General features: G+C 46.9%; 1 protein-coding gene across 9 annotated transcripts in view; it reads right to left on the bottom strand.

The window, feature by feature from the left end:
• Positions 1-26672, bottom strand: part of SDK2 (sidekick cell adhesion molecule 2) — a 337529-nt gene that overhangs the window by 251134 nt on the left and 59723 nt on the right. The window contains exon 1 of one of the 9 annotated variants that reach the window (XM_079965326.1): positions 9345-9366. The exons of the other annotated variants lie outside the window; for them this stretch is intronic. Coding sequence (XP_079821452.1) covers positions 9345-9351 — 7 coding nt within the window. The 5' untranslated portion in view covers positions 9352-9366. Of the gene's footprint in view, positions 1-9344; positions 9367-26672 lie in introns of those variants that run through there. 9 annotated transcript variants of the gene reach the window in all.

The raw sequence follows: 26672 nt of genomic DNA on the forward strand, positions 1-26672 counted from the left end.
AACAGCCCTGTGAGGTGGATCTGTCCCAAGGACTGCAATTGGCCTAAGGGGCATGTAGTGACATTCTAGCCCATGGGTAGGCAAACTAAGGCCTGGGGGCCGGGGCCGGCCCAATCGCCTTCTAAATCTGGCCCGCGGACGGTCCTGGAATCAGCGTGTTTTTACATGAGCAGAATGTGTGCTTTTGTTTAAAATGCATCTCTGGGTTATTTGTGGGGCACAGGAATTTGTTCATTCCCCCCCCCCCCAAAAAAAAAATAGTCCGGCCATCCACAAGGTCTGACAGTGGACAGGCCTCCTGCTGGAAAAGTTTGCTGATCCGTGTTCTAGCCACTTCTCTACACTGGGAAGTGTCTCTCTCCCCCTCCCTTTCTGCTTCTCTAAGGTAAAGGTAAAGGGACCCCTGACCATTAGGTCCAGTCATGATCGACTCTGGGGTTGTGGTGCCCATCTCCCTTTATTGGCCAAGGGAGCTGGTGTACAGCTTCCCGGGTCATGTGGCCAGCATGACTATGCCGCTTCTGGCAAACCAGAGCAGCCCACGGAAACGCCTTTCACCTTCCTACCAGAGCGGTTCCTATTTATCTGCTTGCACTTTGACGTGCTTTCGAACTGCTAGGTGGGCAGGAGCTGGGACCGAGCAATGGGAACTCACCCAATTGCGGGGATTCGAACCACTGACCTTCTGATCGGCAAGTCCTAGGCTCTGTGGTTTAACCCACAGCGCCACCCGCGTCCCTTGTTTCTGCTTCTCTACTTCCATGCATTCCCTGGAAATAGGAAGGTGTCAGGTACCTCTACCTTTGGAGGAATGTAGCCCTGCTTTATGCCTCTTAGACTTAGACCAATTTACCTCCTCTCACCTCCCTAGGAAAACAAAAGAGGGAGGGGGAAGAAGCACAAAGGAGTGTGCTTAAAAGCGCAGCCTGTCCCAGCGAGACATGGTGGCCAGGTCTCCTGGCAGGAACATATGGTTACACAAAATGCCTCCCACCCACAAACCCCTTCGCTTGCACTCATATGACTGTGCCTGATCAGATTTGGGATTTCTTACATGGGCTAATCGGATTGCACGAAGGCAGTAACTGGATTAGGCAGAAGGTTTCCAAAGTTAGAGAGGCGCAGGCTTGGGAGGAGCTGCTAAGCAGCACATAATAAAGTCCACTGCACAAAAGGCGGAAGGCATCTGTGGTGTTACTGGCACAGTGCTTTGCAGCATGCCCAGCCACTCGGAAAGCAATAATAATAATAATAATAATAATAATAATAATAATAGGAGGGAGGGAGGGACAGACAGGAGATCCAGCACAAAAGATTTGGGACTTTACTCTCTTCTTGGGATAAGAATAATTATCTATGTAAATCTATACTCAAGTAGCCAGTGTGGTGTAGTGGTTTAGAGCAGTGGACTCGTAATCTGGTGAACCGGGTTCGCTTCCGCGCTCCTCCACATGCAGCTGCTGGGTGACCTTGGGCTAGTCACACTTCTTTGAAGTCTCTCAGCCCCACTCGCCTCACAGAGTGTTTGTTGTGGGGGAGGAAGGGAAAGGAGAATGTTAGCCGCTTTGAGACTCCTTAGGGTAGTGATAAAGCGGGATATCAAATCCAAACTTCTTCTTCTAGCCTGGGCTTCGCAATGTGACAAACTGGAAATAAGGAACATGTTAGCTCCAGCCCAGAAACAAGCAAGACAAAAATGTGGACGAAGTTGCTAACTCTAGCTCTGAGCTAAGCTGCATTTGCCCTAGTAGTCACAGACCTATTGTCTCTCAGAATGAGAGTCACATCCAGCAATGGGATGGCAAATATGCCAGTGTGGAAGACAGCAGAGAAGAGAGGGCATTTTAAAGGGGGAGACTGCCTCGCAGGGGTGGAGTAGAAGCTCCACAAGGGTAAGCTATAGGGCTGAAAGAGCAGCTCAGGACCAGGCAGCTGAAATGAAGCTGACATAACTCTGCTCTCGGCACCTCCTCAGTGTTTGGGCAAGTCACACGACTGGTTAGATTTGGCACCGTGACAGCCTCTCCCTCACAGCATAACTATGTGCAAAGATCACGCCGCCACCAGAAGACCCTGCCGGTGATGGAGGGAGGGGGCAATGCCTGCCTGCTCCCTTCGCATATGCACTTACGACAGGAACGAGACATGCTGACAGCTTTACATCACTGACGAGCCCCCTGACAGTGTCCAGAGACAGCCTGAGCTTGGAAAGAGCGCCACGGCCTTGTCATGGAGGATGAGGGGCGGTGGGGGTGCGGGAGGGAGGACAAGAAGTTTTGATGCCTCTTCCCACCACGGTTCTACAACTGCCTTGCACTCGGCAACCTGCAGACTGACAAGGTCCCTGGCAACTTTCGTCCTATTGACCTCAACTGGTTTTAAGGGATGGTGTTGGAATTGTACAGAGGTGGTGTCCAATCTACTGGGCAGACAGTGTGTGTGCTTGTGTAAACACACACACACACACACACACACACACACACACACACACCAAGTTCTTGCCTTGAACAACAGAATCAGAAGGATGCAAGTGTCTTCCAGAAGTGCAGCCATGTTAGTCTGCTGCGGCAAAAGCAGCAAAGAAGGACCTTAAAGACAAATGGATTTTTCATAGCACAAGCTTTTGTGGACTATGGTCTACTTCTTCGGACGTTCAGAAGGTCTGACTAGCCTACCCCACCCCACCCCAACTTCCATTTTGGGTAGCTCCTGAAACATGTTCATGTGGGTCTACTGCCAAGGTTGCCCCTTCAGCCCTACGAAGTCTGAGTAGTGAAAGTCTTGTTTCTTGCAGCTTATGTGTATTCTCCATTGCCTGTCTCGGTGACAAGAAAATTCACAATGATCATGTGTGATCAGAGGCCTACTGCCTCTGAATATCTGCTGGGAATAGCTCAGCTGGTTGGAGCATGGGTGCCCATAATGCCAAGGTTGCAGGTTCAATCCCCATATGGGGCAATGGCATATTCCTGCATTGTAGGGGGTTGGACTAGATAATCCTCAGGGTCCCTTCCGGCTACAATTCTATGAATCGCAAGTGGGGAGAGTGCAGTTGTACTCATGTCCGGGTCGTGGGCTTCACCATAAGCATCTGGTGAACAGGATGCTGGACTAGAAGGGTCTTTGGTCTGTTCTAGCAGAGGCCTTCTAACATTCTTATGCTGTTCCTAATTTTTCAGATAGGTTAACATATATAAGAAGAAAAATGAACAGTGGAGAAGGCTGCTCTGCATGAACACCAGCAACCAAGCAAGGGAAGTATCGCTAAGCATAAATGGGATAAATGGCACAGTATGCAATAATCCATGTTTGGGATTTGTTTCCAGAGGGTGACTTGGATCACTTGGTGTATGGAATATTAAAGTAAGTGGGAGTTGAAAGGAGCGTGGATTGACAGTTGTGGGAATTTTAGCAGTTGACAGCTGAGAGAGGGAAGAAGGTGGAAGGTAGAAGAAATTGGCTGAGTAGGGATGAGTGGTAGCTAACCTCTGGCCCTCCAGATGTTGTTGGACTACAACTTCCACCCATCCTTGACCATCCCTGGCCGTGCTGGGTAGGAGGGCCACGTCTGGCGACCAACGAATTCCCTGCCCCTGGTTAGGAGATTAGTAGTTTCCAATCATCCCAGTAGTTGCATTCATCCCAGACTTCTGTTTACTGTTAATTTGCTTCCGATGTTCCTTAAATAAACACTCTGCTGTCAGCTCTGGGCAACTGCCAGTGAAACCCACACTTAACGGGATGGATACACCTACACGGTGCTATTAGCACAAACACATGTTGCTCTTAGCACAGTGCTTTTAGTGACAAACAAACAATAAACCAAAGCAGACTCCATAACTAACTAGCCTCTGACATACATCTCAGCACTGAAAACATCTGTGCACAAAAATTTATCTTGGAGTTCCTGTAACCTGCTCTGAGCCTCCAGGATAAGGCAGGAATAGAAATCCAGCCTCACAAATAAATTTGCAAAGCCTATGCCATGTTTTAGCGCAATAAGGTACTTCCCAGTGCTTCCCAGCTTACCCACTGCCCTTAAATACACCGCCACTGAGCAGAGAGCTTGCCCAGTAATGGAATGCCTCCCTTCTGCCAACTCCAGGGCCCCACAATGCTTTGTCAGCTGCTTTAAATTGTTTATCCCCAGGTCTTGTTTATGAGCCGATAAAATCCATACCATTGTGAAGCTGGCTCCCTCTGCTCCTTCCCAAGGTTCCATGGGGGCTCAGCGGCATTTACAACACCAGGAGCTCTCCAGCCGGTCAATTACAAGCCTGGTGTGCAGTCTGCAAAGGGGGATTTTTTTTGGGGGGGGGGTCATCTTCCTGGAGAAGTCTTGCACATAAATAACTCACCTTATTCCGAAGCTTGAAAATGCAGCTAATTGAGACTGGCAGGACAGAAGGTGAGGAGACCAACAGGAGGTGAAGCCAGTGCCAATGATAGGCAGAGCCAACTAATTCTCCTTTTGCTCCCATTATCCTCCATGCCGAGTTGTACATGGACAACACAGAGACTAAGGAGAAGGAAGCTGATGGGCTGCATTTGGATTTATGAAGGCAGGCAGGTGGAGGCTGGTTGAAGTAGGTGGGCCAGTGCCCCACTTGCCCTGATAGACCAGCCTCCACAGTGTAAATGACAGGTTATAAACAACAAACTATCTCCTATGAGATAGGTATTTAGATCTGAGTTAGGGACCCATAACGATAAGGAAAACATAGCCTGACTGCCTTGCTCTTATTCCTAGACAGTTCCCATGGGTGATCTGAGGCACATCCTGCTTGCATTAGGAAGCAACAAGTACAACCACCCCAATTTCAGTTGCAAGTGATGAAGGCCAACCCAGCCCAACTCACAGCAAGGGACAGGTCAAACAGGGTTTTCTGATCTACCTAAGCTTAGAACATCCTCATATTGATTACAAAACCCAGGTAGAATGTGCCACTGTATGTCCTCCCTTCCACAACCTACAGGCTATCAGGTAGAGCAGCCTTCCCTGATCGAGTGTCCCTCCAGATCAGTTTGGACTACAACTCCCATCAGTTCCAACCAGCATGGCCAGGGATTATGGGTGTTGTAGTCCAAAAGCACCAGACAGGAGAAGGCTGAAGCAGAGGATGTAACACCAGGAGAGGGGGGTGGGGAAAGAGAACAGATCCTTGCTTGTAACCTTGGAGGCTCACACGGACTCAGCTTGGGCATTCACTACTCAGAATTTGGGTTACAATGCATTGCTCAAGAGAAGCAAACATGGTGCTCCCTCCAGACGTTGGTGGACTCCACTCCCACCATCTGTCCCTGCTGGCCATGTTGGCTGAGGCTGATGGGATCTGGAGTCCAACAGTATTTGGAGAACACCATGTTGGCTCCCCCTGCTGCAGCCCATCTCCTTGGAACCGCTAGTCAACACTTAACTGCTTTATAAGACAATGGGAAAAGCCCGCAATGACGTGTGTCAATAAGAGGGTTAGGTCAAGGATAGGGAGGCTGCAGCCCTCCAGATGTACAACTTCATCAGCCCTGCCAATTTTTAGGGATGATGGGAGCTGAAGTCCTGCAATACTAAAGAGGGCTGTGGGTTTGCCATACCTGATTTATGGAAATTCTCAGTGTGAGGTTAGATGCCTTGGCCATCCCCAAGTCCCCACCTACTAGCATGCGAGATATGGCCCTCACTCTCCTCACTGGTTCAATCCTGGCTTGCTACAAAGGGATGCTGGATGCTCCAGACACATTCCCTTGTCCTCCATGCACATACATATACGTGTGCACGTTTGTGGGCCCATTTTATTACATTTCCCCTAATTAATGTCTGTTTCCAGAACAAATGCTCAGCTACTGCAGGCCTCCCAACAGCCCTGGGGCTGGATTGTTAACGAGGATTTTAATTTGTTAATTAAAAGCAGGATGACTTCGTAGCAAGCTGCTGCAGTACAGCCCACCTCTCGGAGGAGGCACAATGGAAAGAAGGGAATCAAGATACCTTCAAACATGCAGTGCATGAAATTTATGTCCAAACAAAAGTGGAGCCTGGCTAAGATCCAGGAGAGATAGGAGCTTAGATGGTTCTGCACCAGCGCCAGTCCTGGTCATTTAGCAGATGGGAATTTCCTCTCTCATGTACTGAGCCTGTGGGGAACACCAAGCAGCCAATCCCTGAGTATTTATTACTGCTGAGAGACTTGGGGGAGGGGATTTTGCCTACTACCTATAACATGGGGTGCTTCTAGACAGGAGTTTATTGGTAGCGCTCATAAACACATGGCTTTTTGCAGCTGACAAACACTGCCATCAACATCAAAAGGCCAGCCTATGCTCTTTCGGCATTTAATTCAGATTTCCTTTAAAACATAAAATACCCAAAAGTAAAAACAACCTGTTACAGTCCCTGTTGGTGTGAAAGTGCATTAGGGTATTGCTGTTTTTTGTTTCGTTTTGTTTATCACATGCATTTTCACTTATTCCCGCATGCACCTCACAGAGGTTTAGACATTTCACCTTCCATTAAGACCAGACTAGAGCTGGACCTGATCAACACAGTGTTGAAATACCATAACCAGTTTAAGGAAGAAAGTTCTGCCAATTTGTTAGCATTGCAACCCAAGGTAAATGGGAGAGCGCCTGCAACTCAAGGTAAGGCAATTTAATTTTTCACTTTGCGTAAATGAAAGGTGGATATATGGTTTTGGTGGTAAGCCACTTTGGACACCCAACAGAAGATGCAAAAGAGGTTGTCTGAATGACATGCTCTTCTTTGTCCTTCCCTTCCAAGTCCCAAGGGGAGAGTGATGCCAAAACTCCACCCATGAACTCCACTCGCCTGTGCATTATTTCCCAGTCTCTAACATCCTTTAAAAAGTCAATGCAGTGCTCAATTCATTAAGACCTCTTCTATTCATTCAACTGGAGCTATGCCTCATTTTCCTCACCCACCCCACCGTGTTAAGATCATGATGGGTTTGGAGAAGCAAAAAAGGAGCTGAAGACCTTTTCAAAGGAGAGAGAATCTGATCCTGAAATCTCTCTTAACAGCTGAGGCTCAGGAGCGTTTATTGCTAGTAAAGGTGTAGGATGGTTCCTGCCAGCTGATGCACAAATCTAATTCTAGCACCTCCTCAGCTATTCCATATCCTGCTTGTAAGGAAGGCCTTACATTTTCTACATGTTTTCTGACATGGAAATGCAGCTTCATCAGAAAGCAACTTCAGACAGTCAGCTTGCAAGAGAAGCAAAGCATGAGTGACTTATGCATCCTCTCTTTTCCCTTTCAGGTCCAAAGCAGACGTGCCCCCCACCTCCCGGGCTCCTGCAATGCGATCTCCCCACAAAAGATGAAACCAGAAGCGTGAGAAAAGGAAGCACTGAGTCAGCCACGTTTTCCCTTTCGCTGCTACTATGGAATGTCTGAAGGAGCTCTAAATGAACCCAACTGTGTGTTGCCCTCTCCACTTCCAGCACTAGCTACCTGGATGTGGTACTCTGGATCTGGTCATCATTAATGCACATATCCCACCAAATGATGCTCAGGCCATACAGATAATAGCAAAGTCATGCAGAGTCCACAGGAAAGTTGAAACTTGAATACAAGATGGGAAAGGAAACCCCGCCATTACACAAGTTCACATAGATGCATGTATTTATCTTAGATTCCAATACTTAAGAGGGTTGGTGGGGGGGTTGCTGTTGTTTGTTTTATTTATTACATTTATCTCCCACATTTCCTCCAAGGAGTTCAAGGTACTGTATGCACTTCATTTACTCCCCATTTTGTCCTCACAATAGCCCTGTGAGGTAGGTTTCAGCTGAGAGATGGTGACTGGCTTAAGATCACACAGTGGGGTTCACTGCCAAGTGGAGATTGAACCCTGGTCTCCTAGGTCCTAGTCCAGCACTCTAACCACTACACCACACTGCCTCTCGTTTGGTATGTCATAAGAAGGCTAAGATAAGAAGAGCCCGGCTAGATCAGACCAAAGACCCATCTTTGTTCAATATACTGTTTCCTTTAAAATAAATAAATATTGGTTTTATTCATAACAAACAATATAAAATAAACATCAATACAATATCACAATGTGGGATTTCTCCAATCTCTTGACTTCCCTCTACCCTCTCCATGGTTCCATTATATTTATTTTTCATGTATACATGTCCATATCTTATTTTCCATCTATACATATCTGATTCTGTTATCATAATACTGCAAATGTTTATTAGAATCCTGCTGATGTATCAACTTGTATACAATGCTTTGATATATCTGCAATAAAAAAATTCCTATTCATTTTTAAATTTGTTATTGTCCTGATTACTGAGTCTGTTTCTAAATTCTAAATTCTGTTAGTTTAGCCATTTCTGCATATTCCATTAACTTAATTTGCCAATCTTTTCTTGTGGGTATTTCCCCCGAATATACTGTTTCCTGCCATGGCTGACCAGATGCCTCTGGGAAGCCCTGAAGCAGTGAAACAACAACAATAGTGCAACAACAACACGGTGCAACAACCACCAAGACGAAAACCAAGCAATAAGCCCAGTTAAAAACCAGTAAGTTGGCAATTCCTTTAGAGTCTCTGTGGCACAGTGTCTGCGATGACCCAGCCGTCACCTTTTCCCTTCTCAAAAAAACAGCAAACAAATAAAAATAAAATCATTCGAAGGACAGCGATTCTGCCAGCCTTCAACAGCATTCTGTGGGAGACTAAGGGGATGAGGCAAATAATCGTTTTTGAGGGGATTCACCACAGAATGGCTTTTGAGACTGGCATGAATACAGAAGCCACGTTGGTCATAGAACAGATGATGACTTTCAAGCACCAGCTTGAGAGCTGCCTCTTCCCATCTCCTTCCACCAGCCCCCCCACCCTCCTACGTCAAAGGGAAAGGGAGCCTCTGTGGCGGCAAAAGCTTTGGCCCCCGGGCATATTTTGTTCATTCACATCTCTGGGCCTGGCCCCAAATCAATCTTCTCCATAGCTGCTGGAGCAGCCTTAATCCCAGCTGGCTAACAGAGTTCCATTCACTCGCTTGGGGATGTTGACACAAGCTGAGAAAGAGCCACTGTCTGTAGGAGCTGGGGAAAGCATAGAAGGGCCTATTGAGGCAGCTCCTCGCTCTGCTAGAGAAATGCCAGCCGTGCCCAGCCCACCACATTGGAAAAGCCAATATTTCCCCTTTCAAGAAGCCCCCCAACACACAGCACTTTTGTTCTCTTCCAACGGCCAAACTTGTCCCTCTGAGAGGAGAACATTTCTTCTCAGCCAGTCGCTGAGGGAAGCAGAGGAAAGGTTTCCTCTTCAGAAAATCGCCTCAGAAAATCACTTTTTAAAAATTCCCCTTACTTTCCATTTCAAGTCTTTCTAGTCACTGTCACCACAGATAGCGCAGGCAACTTGGTATGTTAAAAATGGATCTTTTGATGCACTGGATTTAAAAAATAAAATAAAAATATTGGATTACTTCTGAGGGGCTCAGAGGTAGCCTACAGGGTTCCCCCTCTTTATCAATACAACAACAGTGTGAGAGAAGTTCGGTTGAAAGAAAAGTGTCTGGCCCAAAGTCACATGAATAAGCTTTGTGGTTAAGCAAGGGGGTGAATTTGGGCCTCTCTGGTGTTCATCTATCTAGGCCTGGATGCAGGGCTGGCACAGGGCCGGCCCAAGACATTTTGACACCTGAGGCAGACCACAAAATGGCATCCCTCCCCTCCAGGGAAGGAGGAGTGAGAGAAGATGTACACCAGGAACAAGGATGGGACAAAGATCTACAGTGGGATCAAGGGAGAGAGAGTGAAGTTCTACCTCAGGAACAAGGCGGGAATCCAATTCGACCTTACCTGACTGTTGAAGCGAGAATCGAAGATGGATGCAAAGGGGGGGGGGAGACCTGCGTTTAATCATGCCAGGCAGGTGCACAGCTCAAGAGACTCCAGAGGGCACCCCACTTCAAACTGGGGGGGGGGGTCAATCTATGCAGCCAAAGGTCAGGAAACAACAGTCCAGGGTCAGCCCAAGTACTGAAGTCCAGCAGTCAAGATACAGTCCAGAATCAAACCCGAAGCACAGGCCCATATAAGTCCAGGAACATCCAAGCTGAGGCCCATCAACCTGGGCAGCTGAACAGACACAGCACCTCTGCTCTGCTTCCCTTTTCTACTTGGCCTGTTGATTGAAGCCTCTGGGCTTGATGAGGCAGGTGACCCTCACCTGTTGTGAGTCGACTCCAGCTGAGGAATCACATACAGTGGTACCTCTGGTTGCGAACGGGATCCGTTCCGGAGGCCCATTCGCACCATGAAAAGAGTGCGACCTGCAGCGGTGCGTCTGCGCATGCGTGGGTTGCGATTTGCCGCTTCTGCGCATGATGTTATTTTGTGCGTCTGCGCATGCAGCGAAACCCAGAAGTAACCCTTTCCAGTACTTCCGGGTTGCTGCAGGACGTAACCTAAAAGAACATAACATGAAGCGGACGTAACATGAGGTACAGTATGACTGTATCTCTTCCCAGAGCTAGGGAGCCCCGCATAGCCAGCTAGGGAGTTGGGCTGTGGGCCCTTGCCTGTCTCAGCCTCCTAGGGCGTCACTCCTGCAGCTCCCTACGCCTCAGAGCCCATCCATGGAGACAGGCGCCCCTCTGGCTCTAGTCCTGCTGCTCTGGTTCCCACCCCTCGCCATCCTATATCATCCTACTGCCTTTCCCCGTCCCCTGCTCCACCCCTTGCCAGGATCTTCTTCCCGTCATCCTGCCAATTCATAACAACAAATGCACCAGCAGCAGACTTCTGGGGCTGTTAGCACAGTGCCGTCCAACTTCACCATGCTCCACCACCGCCACTGGGACCCACACCTTTTTCTACATTCTTGTCTCTCCCCCCCCCCTTCCTCACAACCCCAACCCACCCACCCCCCTCTCTCTCGCCTTCTTTGCTGTTGAGATAGCAGCAGCAGCAGCAGCAGCAGTGCTGGTGGTTTCTCTGCCACCTCTGGCACCTGAGCTCTGAGAAAGCGCCAAAGGCATCCTTCTGCCAGAATACCTGGGACATCAATGATTTGCCACTGTGACTTAAGCTTTAAAGAAGAAAGAAGGAAACCTTTAAAAGTCTTTGTACTGAAGGCATTTTCCTAGCTGCTTTGCCCAGATTGCAGACCCTCCAAGTATCCCTATTTTCCAAGCATAGTCCTGGATTTACAGAAGACGTCCTGGTTTCTGATTTGATGAATGTTTGATGTGTTGTTGTTGTTGTTGTTATTAGCTGCCCAGGGTCTCCTTTGACTGGACTTAACCGTCCAGGGGTCCTTTACCTTTTTTTACCTGCATATACGTATATACCTCCTAAGCTTCATGCGGATTATCTTCGAATATCTCTGGAGGTCTTTTTTGTTTTGTTTTATAAATATTAAATCAGCTTCGTGTCTTTTTGTGTGTGTGTGGCTAGAGAGTCCAGAACTTCTAAATGTGCATGTATACACACAGGAACAACAGAAGCAACAAAGCTAATCAATCATTGTTCCACTGCTGCTCTGCTGCCAGGTTAACTTGGCCTACACAGTCCTAAAATTATGATAAGAAGGGAAGTTTATAGATCCTTTGTTTCCACAGCCAGTGAAAGGATGTACAGATAATGATCCTAGATCAGGTGTAGGCAACCTAAGGCCCAGGGGCTGGATGCGGCCCAATCGCCTTCTAAATTGCTAGTGTTGAAGTAAGCTTTGACTGCCAGTCCAGTTGGATTCTGCATATGAAATGGGATGGGATGCTATGTTGTCCTTAGGCTAAGGCAGCAAATTGTCTTGAGCCAACCCCAGCATTTTTAAAAAGAGTCACAAACTTTCAGCCTTTCCCCCACCAACATATTTAAATACAAACATACCAAAAGAACAGGAGGGTAATGTTCCTAGTTTCGGTCCTTTCACCGCCTGCTCTTTAACCCCCTAACAGTGCTGCCCACACCCACAAACACCTAACTAAACCTTCATGCACATACATACCCATGTGCCGACAGAGCGGGAAGAGTTTCGATTCCTTAGATCGTATTACAGTGGTGCCCCGCAAGACGAACGCCTCACAAGACGGAAAACCCGCTAGACGAAAGGGTTTTCCGTTTTGGAGGTGCTTCGCAAAACGAATTTCCCTATGGGCTTGCTTAGCAAGACGAAAATGTCTTGCGAGTTCCTGCGGGGTTTTTTCCCCTTTCCCCACCTTTTCCTAAGCCCTAAGCCGCTTATCAGTTGATCCGCTAAAAGCCGCTAAACCGCTAATAGTGCTAATCCGCTAAGCTGTCAATGGGCTTGCTTCGCAAGACGAAAAAACCGCTATACGAAGAGCCTCACGGAACGGATTAATTTCGTCTTGCGAGGCACCACTGTATTCCAGTTTTGCCACTCTCTTCAGAGCTACCTACCTTCTCTGAGCCACAACAGTTATTTCACTAACTTTTGGCAGCTAGAACTCCAAACCAAGGATTAAGACAGGGCTTCTGAGTAAAGACTTCCTGGTAATTTTGAAATGAGCCTGGTTTATGAGATTTACACATTGCATTGAAGATTTATTCCCATTAATAACATCTTTTCACATCTGATCCAGCTGTTTGAAATCATACCAACCTCAGCTTGATTAAATCCTACTTGAAGTCACCTTTTTAAAAAATATAAAACCCGCATGTAATTATTTATTAAGTATGTAGCTTGTGTCTGATTAGTGTGCAGTGACATCTGAACTATTCAAAATGTCAACAGCGCTTAATACCACCTACCAATCAAACCCTATGCTCTGCATCGTGTGGCGCCAATCACCCAATCGCAAGCAAGCAGGTAACAAATGAAGATGCACGTACAAGTAATGAAGCTGTGTCCGAAACAAAAAAAAGTAGCTGCTTCACAAGCCACACTTTTAAAATGAACAAGTGAGAAACAACATTTCAAGTTGAAATTTCAGAAAGCACTGAAACTTAGGAACATGCACCTTCCATGCTCGTTCACCAACATCGTTCGGTGAGGGACAGACTTATCAACAACATTCCTTTGAAGCCATTCATCCATTCTCCCACTGCAAGACTGATTCTGTAGCTAAGGTTTGGATCGTCGTACCTTGAACTACCATCAGGTAAAGAGAAGCTGCTGACAGCTGCTTTCTGGGCCTTTGCAGCCAAGAGCAAAAGGGTCATTTGCCAGAGAGAAACACAGCTGCATGGATGGATGAGCATGGCTCATCTTCTTCTTCTTGCTTGACACAGGAAGTTGTGCCTCTTCCACCTTTCCTTGGAAAACAAAACTACAGAGCACGTACCAGCTCTTAGTCTGAAGAGGGCTGGCTTCCTTGTAGCTTCCCCCCGTAGATAGGTGTACATGAGAAGTTCCCAAGGGGACAGCAGGCCACAGCCTGATGCTTCATCTTCATTTGCCGCTTGTCAGCTCGTGTGGTCTTTTCTCAGCCACCCCCGCCAATGCTCTGTGCTCCCCCCCCCCCACTTCCCAGCATGCCGCCAATGTTATAAATCCACATTTTCAGCACAAACCCACTTGTCAGGCCACATCAGTGCACACGGATGACGGGGACTGGCCTGTTCCTCAGCACGACCAGACGTCCTTCCTAATCAATCAGTCCCAACAGCAGCTAGGTGGAAGCGAAACAAGAGGACAAGGCGACTGGGGTTGGGAGGTGGGAGGAGGAAGAGGGAGAGTCACTTTGTCATCACTGCAGAAAACAGGGGGGTTATCAGGTTGGATTGCAGCACCTCTCAAAACTCACAGTGTTCAAGTTTGGTGTGCCTGGTCTTTTCTGAACACACACACACACACACACACACACAGGCATCATGGAGTGATGAACAGTGGAGTGGTACAATCAAACACAAAGGCAGACAACTGGGGAGATGGATGGACTAAATTCTCTATTTTTATTTGTCCAGGTTAAATCTGGGTCCTTCCGTACCCAGGAGATTTAAGATGTGCACACCCATTTAGAAAAACATTGACATTGGAACAACCTCTCACTATGATGTATCATACCAAACACAAAGGTCTTGTGGGGCGGGGGGGGGGGGGGTAGAAACAGCACTCTGAAAATCACATTAGGACTGTCCTTCAAAATAGGATGGAGTGCAAGCAATCACGATCTTGCAAATACTTGTCAGACCCTACGATCGTGCCAGGCAGCACCTCACAAGAAGTTGCTTTATACAGAGTCAGACCATCTAGCTCAGTATTATTCCCTGTACTGACTGACAGCAGCTCTCCAGGGTTTCAGACGCAAGTCCTACCCCCCAAAGTCCACAACAAAACATTTCAGGTGGTGATTCCCATAAGAGCTTGTTAAAGGTATTCCTGCAAGGATTGGAGAGCCATAGGAACCAGAACTGCAGGGGCCTCATGCTCAGCTGCACATGGAGGAAATCAAGGCAGTTGAGACCCAAGCAGCCACTAAACACCTCTCAGAGTATGGGAGCATACTGGAGCAAAGGTACAGCTTCCCTGAAGAGTAGTGGTATATCACTGAGCAAAACCACTTTTCCTCTTTTGAATTAGAGAATTCACTCTAATAAACAGGATGGCCCATTTGAGAACGAGACAGTTATTTGAGGTTGTTCTTACAAGACTGACCATCCCAGTGTGGTGTAGTGGTTAAGAGCGGTAGACTCGTAATCTGGTGAACCGGGTTCGCTTCCACACTCCTCCACATGCAGCTGCTGGGCGACCTTGGGCTAGTCACACTTCTCTGAAGTATCTCAGCCCCACTCACCTCACAGAGTGTTTGTTATGGGGGAGGAAGGGAAACAAAATTGTTAGTCGCTTTGAGACTCCTTAGGGTAGTGATAAAGTGGGATATCAAATCCAAACTACTACTACTCCTCTTCCTCTTCCTCTTCCTCTTCTTCTTCTTCTTCTTCTTCTTCTTCTTCTTCTTCTTCTTCTTCTTCCCTTCCCTTCCCTTCCCTTCCCCTTTTTGGGAAACATGAACTTAGCAGGGTATAATTTCACTGAACCTTTCACTTCCTATTCGACAGAATGCTTAATCTCAGTGCCCAGATGCCCCCTTTCCTCTTCTTGTAATCATAATAAAACAAATAATCATCATAGGAGTTCTGTATACTGGATAACACCATTCCAAACTTATTTGTTTCCAGTTAATAGTTCTCTTGGAGCAAATGAAAGGACAGAGTGGAAGCCAAACTGGGAGAAGTGATGGACACTAGTGGGCAGTGGATGATGGAGAATGATCCTTGGAGGAGCCTCAGTACAGTGCAGACTTTCTGAATTCAAGTATTCCCCACTCCCACCCCCTGTAGCCATGAAAAGGAGATTATAAGAAACACATAGCATGGGCTGCCGAAAAGGAGTGGCCCCTTTGCTGGTGGTAAGGTGTGTTGAAGAACTGGTGCCCAGTGGGGGAGTTGAATGAGACACTCCATGGGTCAGCCCCACCAGAACAAAAATCCTTGAAAGGCTGGCACTAAAAAGCAACGTAGAGGCTTTGGGTCCATTAGAGGACAAAATACCAAAACAAACTCTGGGTACTGAAATCAGTATCTAATACAAATAATACATTGACTCATGGTATTGTGCATTGAGGTTGCCAAAGACCCTATCATACCCTGAGGTCCAGCGCCAAGGGCCTTCTGGAGGTTCCTTCACTGCAAGAAGCCAAGTTACAGGGAACCAGGCAGAGGGCCTTCTCGGTAGTGGCACCTGCCCTGTGGAACGCCCTCCCTCCAGATGTCAAAGAGAACAATAACTACCAGACTTTTAGAAGACATCTGAAGCTTGTAATGTTTGATGCATTACTGTATTTTAATATTTTGTTGGAAGCTGCCCAGAGTGGCTGAGGAAGCCCAGCCAGGTGGGTGGGGGGCCGGGTATAAATAAATAAACAGTTGTTGTTGTTGTTGTTGTTGTTGTTGTTGTTGTTGTTGTTGTTGTTATTCCTCTCGGGACTATGAATTTGGAGTCACAAAAACAACAGGACACACAATCTAGGGCGATGAGATGCAGGGGTGATAGCCAAAAGGTCTGGACACTACCCAGATGTTGGCTTGCACAGAGAGATAGGCGTGGGGAACTCAATGTTACATGCCCAAGCCATTGTCTCATGCAGCTAGGGACTCTTAAGAACAAAAGAGGCAAGACGAGCAAATTATGCTCATTTTCATGACACATTTTGAATTTCATTACAGGGTTTATTTTGTTGGAAAGGTGTATATGTGTGTATTATCGGCCATATGCTAATTTGGTTATATGATGCCCTCTGCCATGCCTGCTCAAGGAAGGCCTGATTCCATTTGGGATGCATGGCAACTCTAAATGAGCATGGCCAAGGGAACTCACTATTTCTTACCTGGCGTAATAAGCAACAACATTTGCGCTCCCGGCTCTGTGTGAAGGGTATTGAACCAGCCCCCCTGCCAACTGCTGGACTTGCTCTCATTTTTGGAAAGACAAGCAACAAGGCTGCTGTTTGTGTGTTCACAGCTCCGTGGGGCAGACGTGTTTTATGGCGGACACCTCCTTTCACCTACCCCACGGTCAAACCTGTAACAAGGAGAGGTGGTGGTGCTGGCGGTGGGTGGGGAAGAGTCCTAGGAAGAGAATCACAGTTTGCTGCCTGGAGACATAAACAGGCCTTGCTCTCCAAAGCAGAAGAACTGCAAAGTTGGATTTTAAAATTCACCTGGCTGACACAAGGAGAGAAAGCCAGCTGCTGCAAGAATATGGCAGAGAGCTCTGGGAGCTCTCCTCACACCCAGACTGTTGGAATTAATGAGCTCAGAGGGTAGCGAGGGGGGCGGAGGTGTGGGTTGGCCGGTTGATTGGTGCAACCCACGTGCGGAGCCTAACCTTGATTCTCCATGTGTGCGGATCTGTTTCAGGGAGTGTTTTTGAATGCCCTAGAGCTGCCCCTCCCCACTTGCTGAGCCAGGAGCTACACATTCACAGCTCAGGTTAGCGGGTCGGTGGCGAACGCACCTGCCAGAAGATGATGGTTTAAAAATAGCACCCTTTACCTGTTGTCATCTCGGATATTCAGTGAGCTAATAAGGCACCTTGGGGGCGACTGGGAGAGAGGGGAGGATGGAGCAGAAGAACCGATGGATCATGAAAGTTTAAAACAGGAGGTTTGCGGGAGGCCTCTCCCGCATGGCCCCAGGTGAGGCAAAGTCTATTTCCACATATTTAAAAGGCACAATCAGATGGCTACAAGGAGTTTACACTCAGGGCTGTGAACCCACTCAGGTCTGACCAGTTCAGCAGAAGCAAAAATAACAACACCTTCACATTTTCTCTTCCTGTTCCTACCCATACTGGTGTGTCTGTATCTCCCCCCACCAAATCACATCGAAAGAGAAGGTACGGCACCTCTGCTGTGACAGCCAAGGAGCCCAGGTGGAATGTCTCCTCTCCCAAGCAGGATGTCAGCAATCCCCACCACCACCGAATGCAGAAATGAAAGAAGTAATGGAACGAGAGTGGAAATATCTTACTGCCTGACTCTGCCAATAAATAATAGATTTATAATTGCCGCTGGGTTTCAGGGGGTGGGAGGGATAATGGGAAAGTGAGCTCCAGGAGGTTACAGTCTAGTGGGCTGAATTATGGGAAGGACTTGACAAACTCAGAGAAGAGGTAGCATCATCAGCTGCCTGGCATCGTTCCCTGTGTCACAAACACAGTGTCTTAAGATAAAGCAGCAAGTTACTTGGCTTACTCACGGGTCGATATCTGCTATCTCCTTACATTTTCCCCGGAAGGATTTATTTGGAAAGAAGATAGCAGGCAGCTGCCCTCTGCCCCAAATCAGCTCTTGTACCAGGTGCAATGTTGACAACAACTGGCAAGCGAGCTGAACTCGCCCCCTTCAAAAGGATTCATCGGACTCCCTGCCCTGCTTCATGGTTTTGTTTTTTTCCTCGTTAAGACGCTCGCTCTCCTCCATTTATAAGAAGCAAGTGGGTTATGGAAGAAAAAAGAGCAAGTGGAGAAAGCAAATAGGGAGGCGTAGTTCTCCTTTTTTTTCATAATGTAAGAACCTGGGGTCACCAGCTGAAATTGACTGGTGGAAGATGAAAGTCAAAAGGATGCACACATTCTGCGTTAGTTGCACTAGTTTGAATTGCGATGACTGCCAGCTGAGATGGCTTTAAAGGGTGGTGAGACAAATTCATGGAGGATAAGGCTATCCATGTCTACTTGTCATGATGGAGATATATTATATCTAGGATCAGAGACACCTCTGAATACCACATAGTGGGGAACATGTGCAGGAGAGGACTATTGCCTTATGTCCTGTTGGTGAGTTTTCCACAGGCATCTGGTTGTTAGCCTGGGAAAGGGATGCTGGAGTAGATGGGATTTGGGCGTGTTCCAGCAGAACTGTTCACGTGTTCCTAGGGCTCAGAGGGAGGAAAACTCTACAAAGTGAGTTTGAGCCCCAGAACAGCCCCGCACTGTTGCAACAGACTCCAGAGAACATGCTCACTTCAAGCAGGGCATCTAACTAAATTTGAGGTGATGCCCAGCTGTCTGGTGGGCTACACTTGGCTTGGCAGGTATTTATTTCCCATGCAAAGTAAAAACAAAGTGAGCACCTCAGCTCTATGCAGGAAGTGCCATCAGCCAAGCCAATAACAGCAATAAGCAGGAGATAGCTTACAATGTAAACACTCATCTTGGAGTCCTTTGTAATAGCACAGAGGGTGGTATTCAGCTGAACAGATTCAATAATGCAGGGATTTCTGCTTGTGCAATAGAACTTCCTTGCCTCTGTCCATGTGCTCCTATTCCCCCATGCGCTCTGGCTTCCATCACGGTGTCCTGTTGCGCGAGAAGCAGTCTAGTCATGCTGGCCACGTAACCCGGAAAGCTGTCTGTGGACAAACGCCTGCTCCCTCAGCCTGAAAAGTGAGATAAGCGAGGCACCCCATAGTCACCTTTTACTGGACTTAACCATCCAGGGGTCCTTCACCTTACCTTTACCCCAAATCTGCTCTGGATGGTTAGGGGAACCCCAGAACAGATTTAGAGGGCATGTAAGGAGAGGAGGAGAAGTTCCATTGTGCAAGTAGAAATCCTTAAACTAGTCTATTCCACTGTCACAATAGCTCTTACCATTAAAAAGTTTTCCCCAAATGCTTAGTAGGAATCTCCTTTCTTTTAATTTGAATTCATTGATTTGGGTTGTACCCTCCAGAGCAGCAGAAAACAAGCATGTTCTATCTTGCATGTGACAGCCCTTCGTAAATTTGAAGGTGGCAATCATATCACCTCTCGGTCTTCTCTTCTTCAGGGTAGACATACCCGGCTCCCTCCAGAAGAGAACATAAGAAAAGACCCTCTGGATCAGGCCAAGGGTTCCCCTGAGCAACATCCTGTTCTCACAGTGGCCAACCAGAAGCCCGCGAGAAATCAGTGCTCTCATCACCTATGATGCCCTGGGATTGGTATTCAGAGACACACTGCCTCTGTCACTGGACTCAGAAGATAGCCATAAATGGTGCAGTTTTAGGGAAGCTGCTGGCCCCTGCTGCATGGCAGAGCCATAGAGAGAGTGCCAAAGATACACTGAGAATAGAAGGCATATGATTCCCCGACTCCCACACAAGATTATGACACACGCTGTTGATAAAACACAAAAATACTCTGCACACCTAAATGCAGCCACAGGAAACGCTCAGAGGAAATGCAGACAACACAGACTCATGCTGCCACATAAAATATCCACAACATAGGGAAGGGAGGAAGCGGCTATTCAAAAGACACACAAGCTAGGCAATTAACACTGTCTTGCAACCTTATTCCAGCATCCTCTAATGAATGCCCTTTGCTACCTATTAGTAGCCTGGCCAGTCAAAATGTGTTCAGAAACTTTGCTCCCTTGCAGGCCTTGTTTAATCCTTGACCTCTTTCCATGCACGCTCGCACGCACACCGACACCTTACTCAATTAATCAATAACATTGTCCTAACTAGCAGCCCTGGACACCTTCTGCCTTAAACTGCTTAAAAGATTATAAATTCCCTCAGACAGACCAGACACAGATACTTATGGCTCCACGGTCTCTGGGCCGCTCTTAGGTCTCTTGTGACTCACTCCGATGAGTGACTCAATGTCAGTAACGCTCCAGCAGATAGAGAGAAAGAGACAGAAGGGAGACAGCTTTCAGGAGCAGTTCCAACAGCAAGGAAGGACCCCGAGGGGAAGGAATTGCACTTTAGGTGATGACTTGCAAGGTAAGAAGAGAGACCAAGGTGAGATCCAGGTGCACACAAACAGGTGAGGTCTGCAGAAGCCAAAAAGGCAGCTGCTGCATTTCCAAATGCTGCCTAGTCAGTAGCGGATTTCTAAAAAAAGAGAAGTCCTGGGCTCCAGCATGCGTCAACAAGACATATGGCTTTGACATGCCCCCCCCCCCAAACCCCAAATATATGGGTTGCAGTGAATGGCTCTGAGCATTCCAGTACTGAGGCAGGTACTGCTTCTGCACCTGGGGTGAAGAATCTATGGTCCTCCAGATATTCCTGGAGTCTAACTCCCATCAGCCACAGTCAGGGGAGATGGGACATGTAGCCCAACAGCACTGGGAGAGCCACAGGTTCCCCATCGCTGCTAAATGCAGTGGTACCTCGGGTTAAGTACTTAATTTGTTCCAGAGGTCCGTTCTTAACCTGAAACTGTTCTTAACCTGAGGTACCACTTTAGCTAATGGGGCCTCCCGCTGCTGCCATGCCACTGCCATGCTATTTCTGTTCTCATCCTGAAGCAAAGTTCTTAACCCGAGGTACTATTTCTGGGTTAGCGGAGTCTGTAACCTGAAGCATATGTAACCTGAAGCGTGTGTAACCCAAGGTACCACTGTAGTCTCAACTACTCTCTCATAGCTATTATTCCTATTCCAGAGGTGAGTCTCAAAACAGCCCTTATGACTAGTCCTCCATGCCTGAAACAGAGCACATAATCTCATACACTCCAAACATTTCTCTGATGAAAACAGGGACGTCCTATTTCCTAACAACAACAACAACAACAATAATAATTTTATTATTTACACCCCGCTGATCAGACTGGATTGCCCCAGCCGCTCTAAGCGGCTTCCAACACATATAGAAACATAATAAAACATTAAACACTTAAAAACTTCCCTATACAGGTCTGCCTTCAGATGTCTTCTGAAGGTTGTATAGTTACTTATCTCCTGGCTTGATGGGGCACATGTCTCCATACCCTCCAACATTTCTCTGATGAAAATAGAGCCGACCTAAGGAGAAGCAGGACATTCTGGGATCAAATCAGAAACCAGGATTGCTTCTGTAAATCCGGGACTGTCCCTGACTAAATGGGACACTTGCAGGGTCTGCAATCTTGCCTCGTGATATCTAGGGGTTATCTTTAAAGCCCTGACTCTGAAGTCATGGGACAGGGGGAGACTTGAAGCCTCCTTACTCTTCCTCCTTCTCCTTTTTTTTTTATTAAAAAAACATGTCTTGCTTTACTGTAGTGTAGAGTAAAACAGGGGACAAATATGAGAGCAAACAGGAATTAGACTGGGAAGAGAAGTTAAGAAGCTGCTATATACTGAGTCAGGTCATTTGTTCATCCAGTCCAGTATTGTTGACCATGTCTGGTTTCCAGGGTTTTAGAAGGGACATTTCATTCTGAAGATGGTGGGGACTGAATTGAGGATCTGTAAAGTAGATGATAGGGGACGCGGGTGGCACTGTGGGTTAAACCACAGAGCCTAGGGCTTGCCGATCAGAAGGTCGGCGGTTCGAATCCCCGCAACGGGGTGAGCTCCCATTGCTCGGTCCCTGCTCCTCCAAACTAGCAGTTCAAAAGCACTCAGTGCAAGTAGATAAATAGGAACCACTCCAGCAGGAAGGTAAACAGCATTTCCATGTGCTGCTCTGGTTCGCCAGAAGCAGCTTAGTCATGCTGGCCACATGATCTGGAAGCTGTACGCCGGCTCTCTAGGCCAATAAAGCGAGATGAATGCAGCAACCCCAGAGTCGTCCGCGATTGGACCTAATGTTCAGGGGTCCCTTTACCTTTAAAGTAGATGATCTACAACAGTGGTCAGCAAACTTTTTCAGCAGGGAGATGAATGCAGCAACCCCAGAGTCGTCCGCGATTGGACCTAATGTTCAGGGGTCCCTTTACCTTTAAAGTAGATGATCTACAACAGTGGTCAGCAAACTTTTTCAGCAGGGGCCTGGTCCACTGTCCCTCAGAACATGTGGGGTGCCAGACTATATTTTGGGAAAAAAAATATGAACGAATTCCTATGCCCCACAAATAACCCAGAAATGCATTTTAAATAAAAGCACACATTCTACTCATGTTAAAACACCAGGCAAGCCTCACAAATAACTTAGAGATGCATTTTAAATAAAAAGACACATTCTACTCATGTAAAAACACTGATTCCCAGACTGTCCGCAGGTCGGATTAGAAGGCAATTGGGCCGGATCCAGCCCCAGGGCCCATGTTCTACAACAGAGGTAACAGCCCTTCCCCTTGCTTGTAAGCTCCACTCACATGTAATTTATAAAAGTGTGTGTGTGTGTGTGTGTGTGTGTGTGTGTGTGTACCTACATTTCCCACAATCTCAAATCAGCTGATTCTCGGCAAAATTATGTATTCCTTTCCAGAACATTAAGGGCTCATCTGCAGGTCGACTTGCCCTGCTGCTTTCTCCCGGGGAAACCTGTTGTTTACCACTGGATCAGAGGAAACATCAGTCGGATTTTCTCCATATTGACATTTGCTCCAATTTAGCACTACACAGTGGGTTTTCCGGGGCAAAGGGAAAACTGTTTGGACCTGTGATTAGAAAGCACTGGACAAACAGAAAACCACTTAGCTGCACTTTTCTAGTAGAAGTGGACGAACTCTCAGGCTTGCATTTTGTAGGATCAGCCACCTTTCGGCATGAAATCAGAGTTAACAGTCTTGTCACCTGAAATCATCTCTGCTATGTTAATTTGTCTGGGTACCTACTCATATAAATACAAAGTGTGATGCACAGGTCAAGCTCCTATCAGGTATTATTATGAACAAGTGTAGCAGGGAGACAGGGACTGTGCATTCCTAGCTTCCATGTGCTCATAACGAAGTCTATTTTTTGTGTGTCGCAAAACATATACTGCACCAATGTTCCGCGTCTGATGCGCAGAGGAATTATGGGAACTGCAGGTGCGATGTGGTGGTCAGAATGCGGTGGGGATAGTATGAAAGATCAGAGAAATTTTGGTGAGAATCACTGCCCACTGGATGACCTTGGATCAGCCACTTTAAGCTTAAACCTACCTCTCAAGAGTTGCTATGAAGATATCCCACCCCCTCCAAACACATGCAACCCAAAAGACTTGGAGGAAGGTTGGGATACAAATAAGACAAAGATCGCTGATGAACTTCCCCCCACTGCAATTGGGAACTGCAAACACAACTTTTCAAAACTCGCTAAGCAAGCCCTTCCAGGGAGGAGGAAGAGGAAGACAATATAGATTTCCAACAGGGGGTTGAGGGAGGTAGCAGCTCAGAGGCAGATGAGGGGGAAAGTTGGGAAATCATGGGAGAGCCAGAACAACACCTGGCTGACATGTTGTCATTAGAAAGCATTCCAGACCTTCCATCTCCCAGAACCCGGCGAGCCTTAAAAGTAGGAGAGCAAAGAGCTCAAAGACAGAGGGCAAATTACAGCACCCATAGAGGAGATGATGATGTTGATGACAAATGAGGAAGTGGGAGAGACAGGGGGTGGAAATTCACTTGAAACAACGCCATTATCCAAGAGGCTGGGTTCTATAGCCTGTCTCTATAAAGATTGAAATAAAAAAGGACTGTAAGAAACTTTCCCTTGTCTTTATACCTTCCTGGGCAACCAGCCGGGAGCTGCTGGCAGCATCCTGACACAACTTTACCAGGCTGTGGGGGAATCACACATCCCCATTCGAGAGTGGTGTGTTGGTTAGGCCTTTCCTCACATCTCCATGCCACGGAGTAAGTACAAGTGTAAATACCCAAGGCCCCACCTGGGAAAGATCCAGGCAAACTGAGATAAGGTGCTTTTGGCCTCAGTAGAAGAGCTACCATTTATCGTGGCTTGAGTTCTTTGTTGCCTGCCCAGAGGGGTAAGAAAAGAGTGACAGTCTACGTGATGCTTGTTAAAGGTGATAGGGAATGTCAGGCAACCAAGAGCTAAAAGCCATGATGGAGGATAGGTCATGTCGACAGCTATAAGCTTCCCCAGGAATGACCAAAGTGGCCAAGAACATGAGCAACTTTCGATGCCCTTCACTTAGCACAGCCTTCGCCAACCTGCTGCCATCTAAATGTTTTAGACTACAACTCCCATCAGTGGCATACCCCACCCCAAGAGGAAACCAGTTTGGCAAAAGCTGACCTGATAGCACGAAGATATTTGGCTGTTTTCAGTCATTTGTAGACTCCAAATCCTGCCAAGAGCTTTTGTCCCACGGACATTCACGCTTTGATGAGATGCCCCACATGTAGGCTGGGTTTAACCGTGCAACTTCTGATACACTGATCTGCTTCTTATAACTTGCATAAGTCCTAAACAGACTGAAGTCCCCTTCTCTAAATCATGATTCATTGGGGTCGTAGAATTATCTTTCTCAACAGCGAAGTGGTTATTTATCACAGCGACTGTTGCCCTAGAGATTACACCAGGAAGACTCTCATCATTCAGATCCCTTCTCAAAGCCCACCTCCATCACGAAGCCTCCATCATGAAGCTTCAGGCCAGCTCTTCGGCTGAAACGAAGTCTGCATGTGTATAACTGCATTCAATCTTATCCACACATTTTTACTCTTGCCTCTTCCATTCAAATGTTTTCTTGGCCATGCATCTCCCCACGTTATCAGTGCATAGATTGCAAACTGCTGGGGAGCAGGGACCCTTTTTATGACCCTTGTCTTATGCCGGTAATATTTTTCCTGCCTGTTCTTATTTTCCATTTGTCATTTTGTACTTTACTGCTTTGAGTAGCTTTTGTTGAAAGGTGGAATACTACATCATCATCATCATCATCATCATCATTGACTGTAATAAAAGCAGTTTACAAGAAATATTAAAATTGTCAAAACTGCCAAAATTTAACAAATACAGTGGTACCTCAGGTTACATACGCTTCAGGTTACAGACTCCGCTAACCTAGAAATAGTACCTCGGGTTAAGAACTTTGCTTCAGGATGAGAACAGAAATCATGGCGGCGGCAGGAGGCCTCATTAGCTAAAGTGGTGCTTCAGGTTAAGAACAGTTTCAGGTTAAGAATGGACCTCCGGAACTAATTAAGTACTTAACCCGAGGTACTACTGTACATATAAAAACAACAATAGCAGTAAGACAGACGAGATAGATAGGCATAGGATTCTGAAGTTGATATGCCACTTCACTGTACCATTTGAGAAACTGAGGCATACTGGGCTGATGGTCAGTGCAGAGCCTAGAGAAGGCTTTGCCAATGATGCCAGCAAGGCAGGACTCTGGGGTAGAAGTCTGGGGTCTTGCTCCACAGGATGAGCAGGAGGGTTGGCTTTTTACCATATTCTGAAAGAAGTGATGGGACACACATTAAAGTTCGTCTTCATAGATGGGTATGGTAAAGGCAATTAAGCCCAGGGTCTAAAATTACCTAACTGCTCGCTCTCAAGAGAGGTGCTGAGATATCTGGCAGGCTATTCAGTCTACAGCTAAAAGGATAGGCTGGTGGTGACCCTTATCTACTCAGCTCTGTAAAAAGTTTGGATGTATAGGGTCGAGAAGTGTGAGAGTACGTGTCTTTGCATTCTTCATTTCATCCCAAGCCATCCCTAAAGCAGGGGATTCCCACTCGTCTCCACCGCACACTTGCTGAAATTTTGAACTGAAAACAGCCCAGTTGTCATTTTCACATTAGCTTGTTTTATAGCTAAAAATGATTTCTGCCTGGCTGCCAAATTACAAGAAAATGTTGCTTCATGCTGAGCGAATCCATTCTGACATGTAAATCAAAGGCATATTTTTCTCCCAGAAAGAAACTACAGAAGGGCTTCCATCTCCTCTTCTTATTCAGACTCCGTATCCCCATATTTATGCCCTTATGTTTAAAAATAATAGGAGTCAGGCCTCCTAATAGCCTGGGGGAGAATCAAAATGTCCCGATGAACAGAAGGTCAAACGAAAGACGGTGGTGAAATGCGCAGAGGGAAGCCTTGACATTTGCCAGTTACCTGATTGCCAGTAGTGAGCACCCCTTGTCCTCAGATAACCAAGACGGACAAACCTGGAAACACAACACACCTCCATGTGAGCTGCACATCCGCCTCTTGGTCTCTTATCTTAAAGGACCATTGCCTTTTAAGGTAGAATGGGCACAGGGAAAACGGCTTAGGAAACCCACATAGTGCAGTGGAATAGGAACATAGGAGATTGCCTTATATGGAATCACATCACTGGTCCATCTAACTCAGTATCATCTTCCCTGAGTAGCAGTGGTCCTCTAGGGTTTCAGACAGGGGTCTCTCCAAGCTCTACCTGGAGATGCTGAGGACTGAACCTGCACATAAAGCAAATGTTCTACCACTGAGCCATAGCCATGGTATAACCTCCAACATTTCTCTGACAAAAATAGGGACGCCCTATTTCATTACTAATATTAATATTAGCTTTATACGGTGGTACC

Source organism: Podarcis cretensis, assembly GCF_951804945.1.
Source record: "Podarcis cretensis genome assembly, chromosome: 2".
NCBI classification, from domain to species: Eukaryota; Metazoa; Chordata; class Lepidosauria; order Squamata; family Lacertidae; genus Podarcis; species Podarcis cretensis.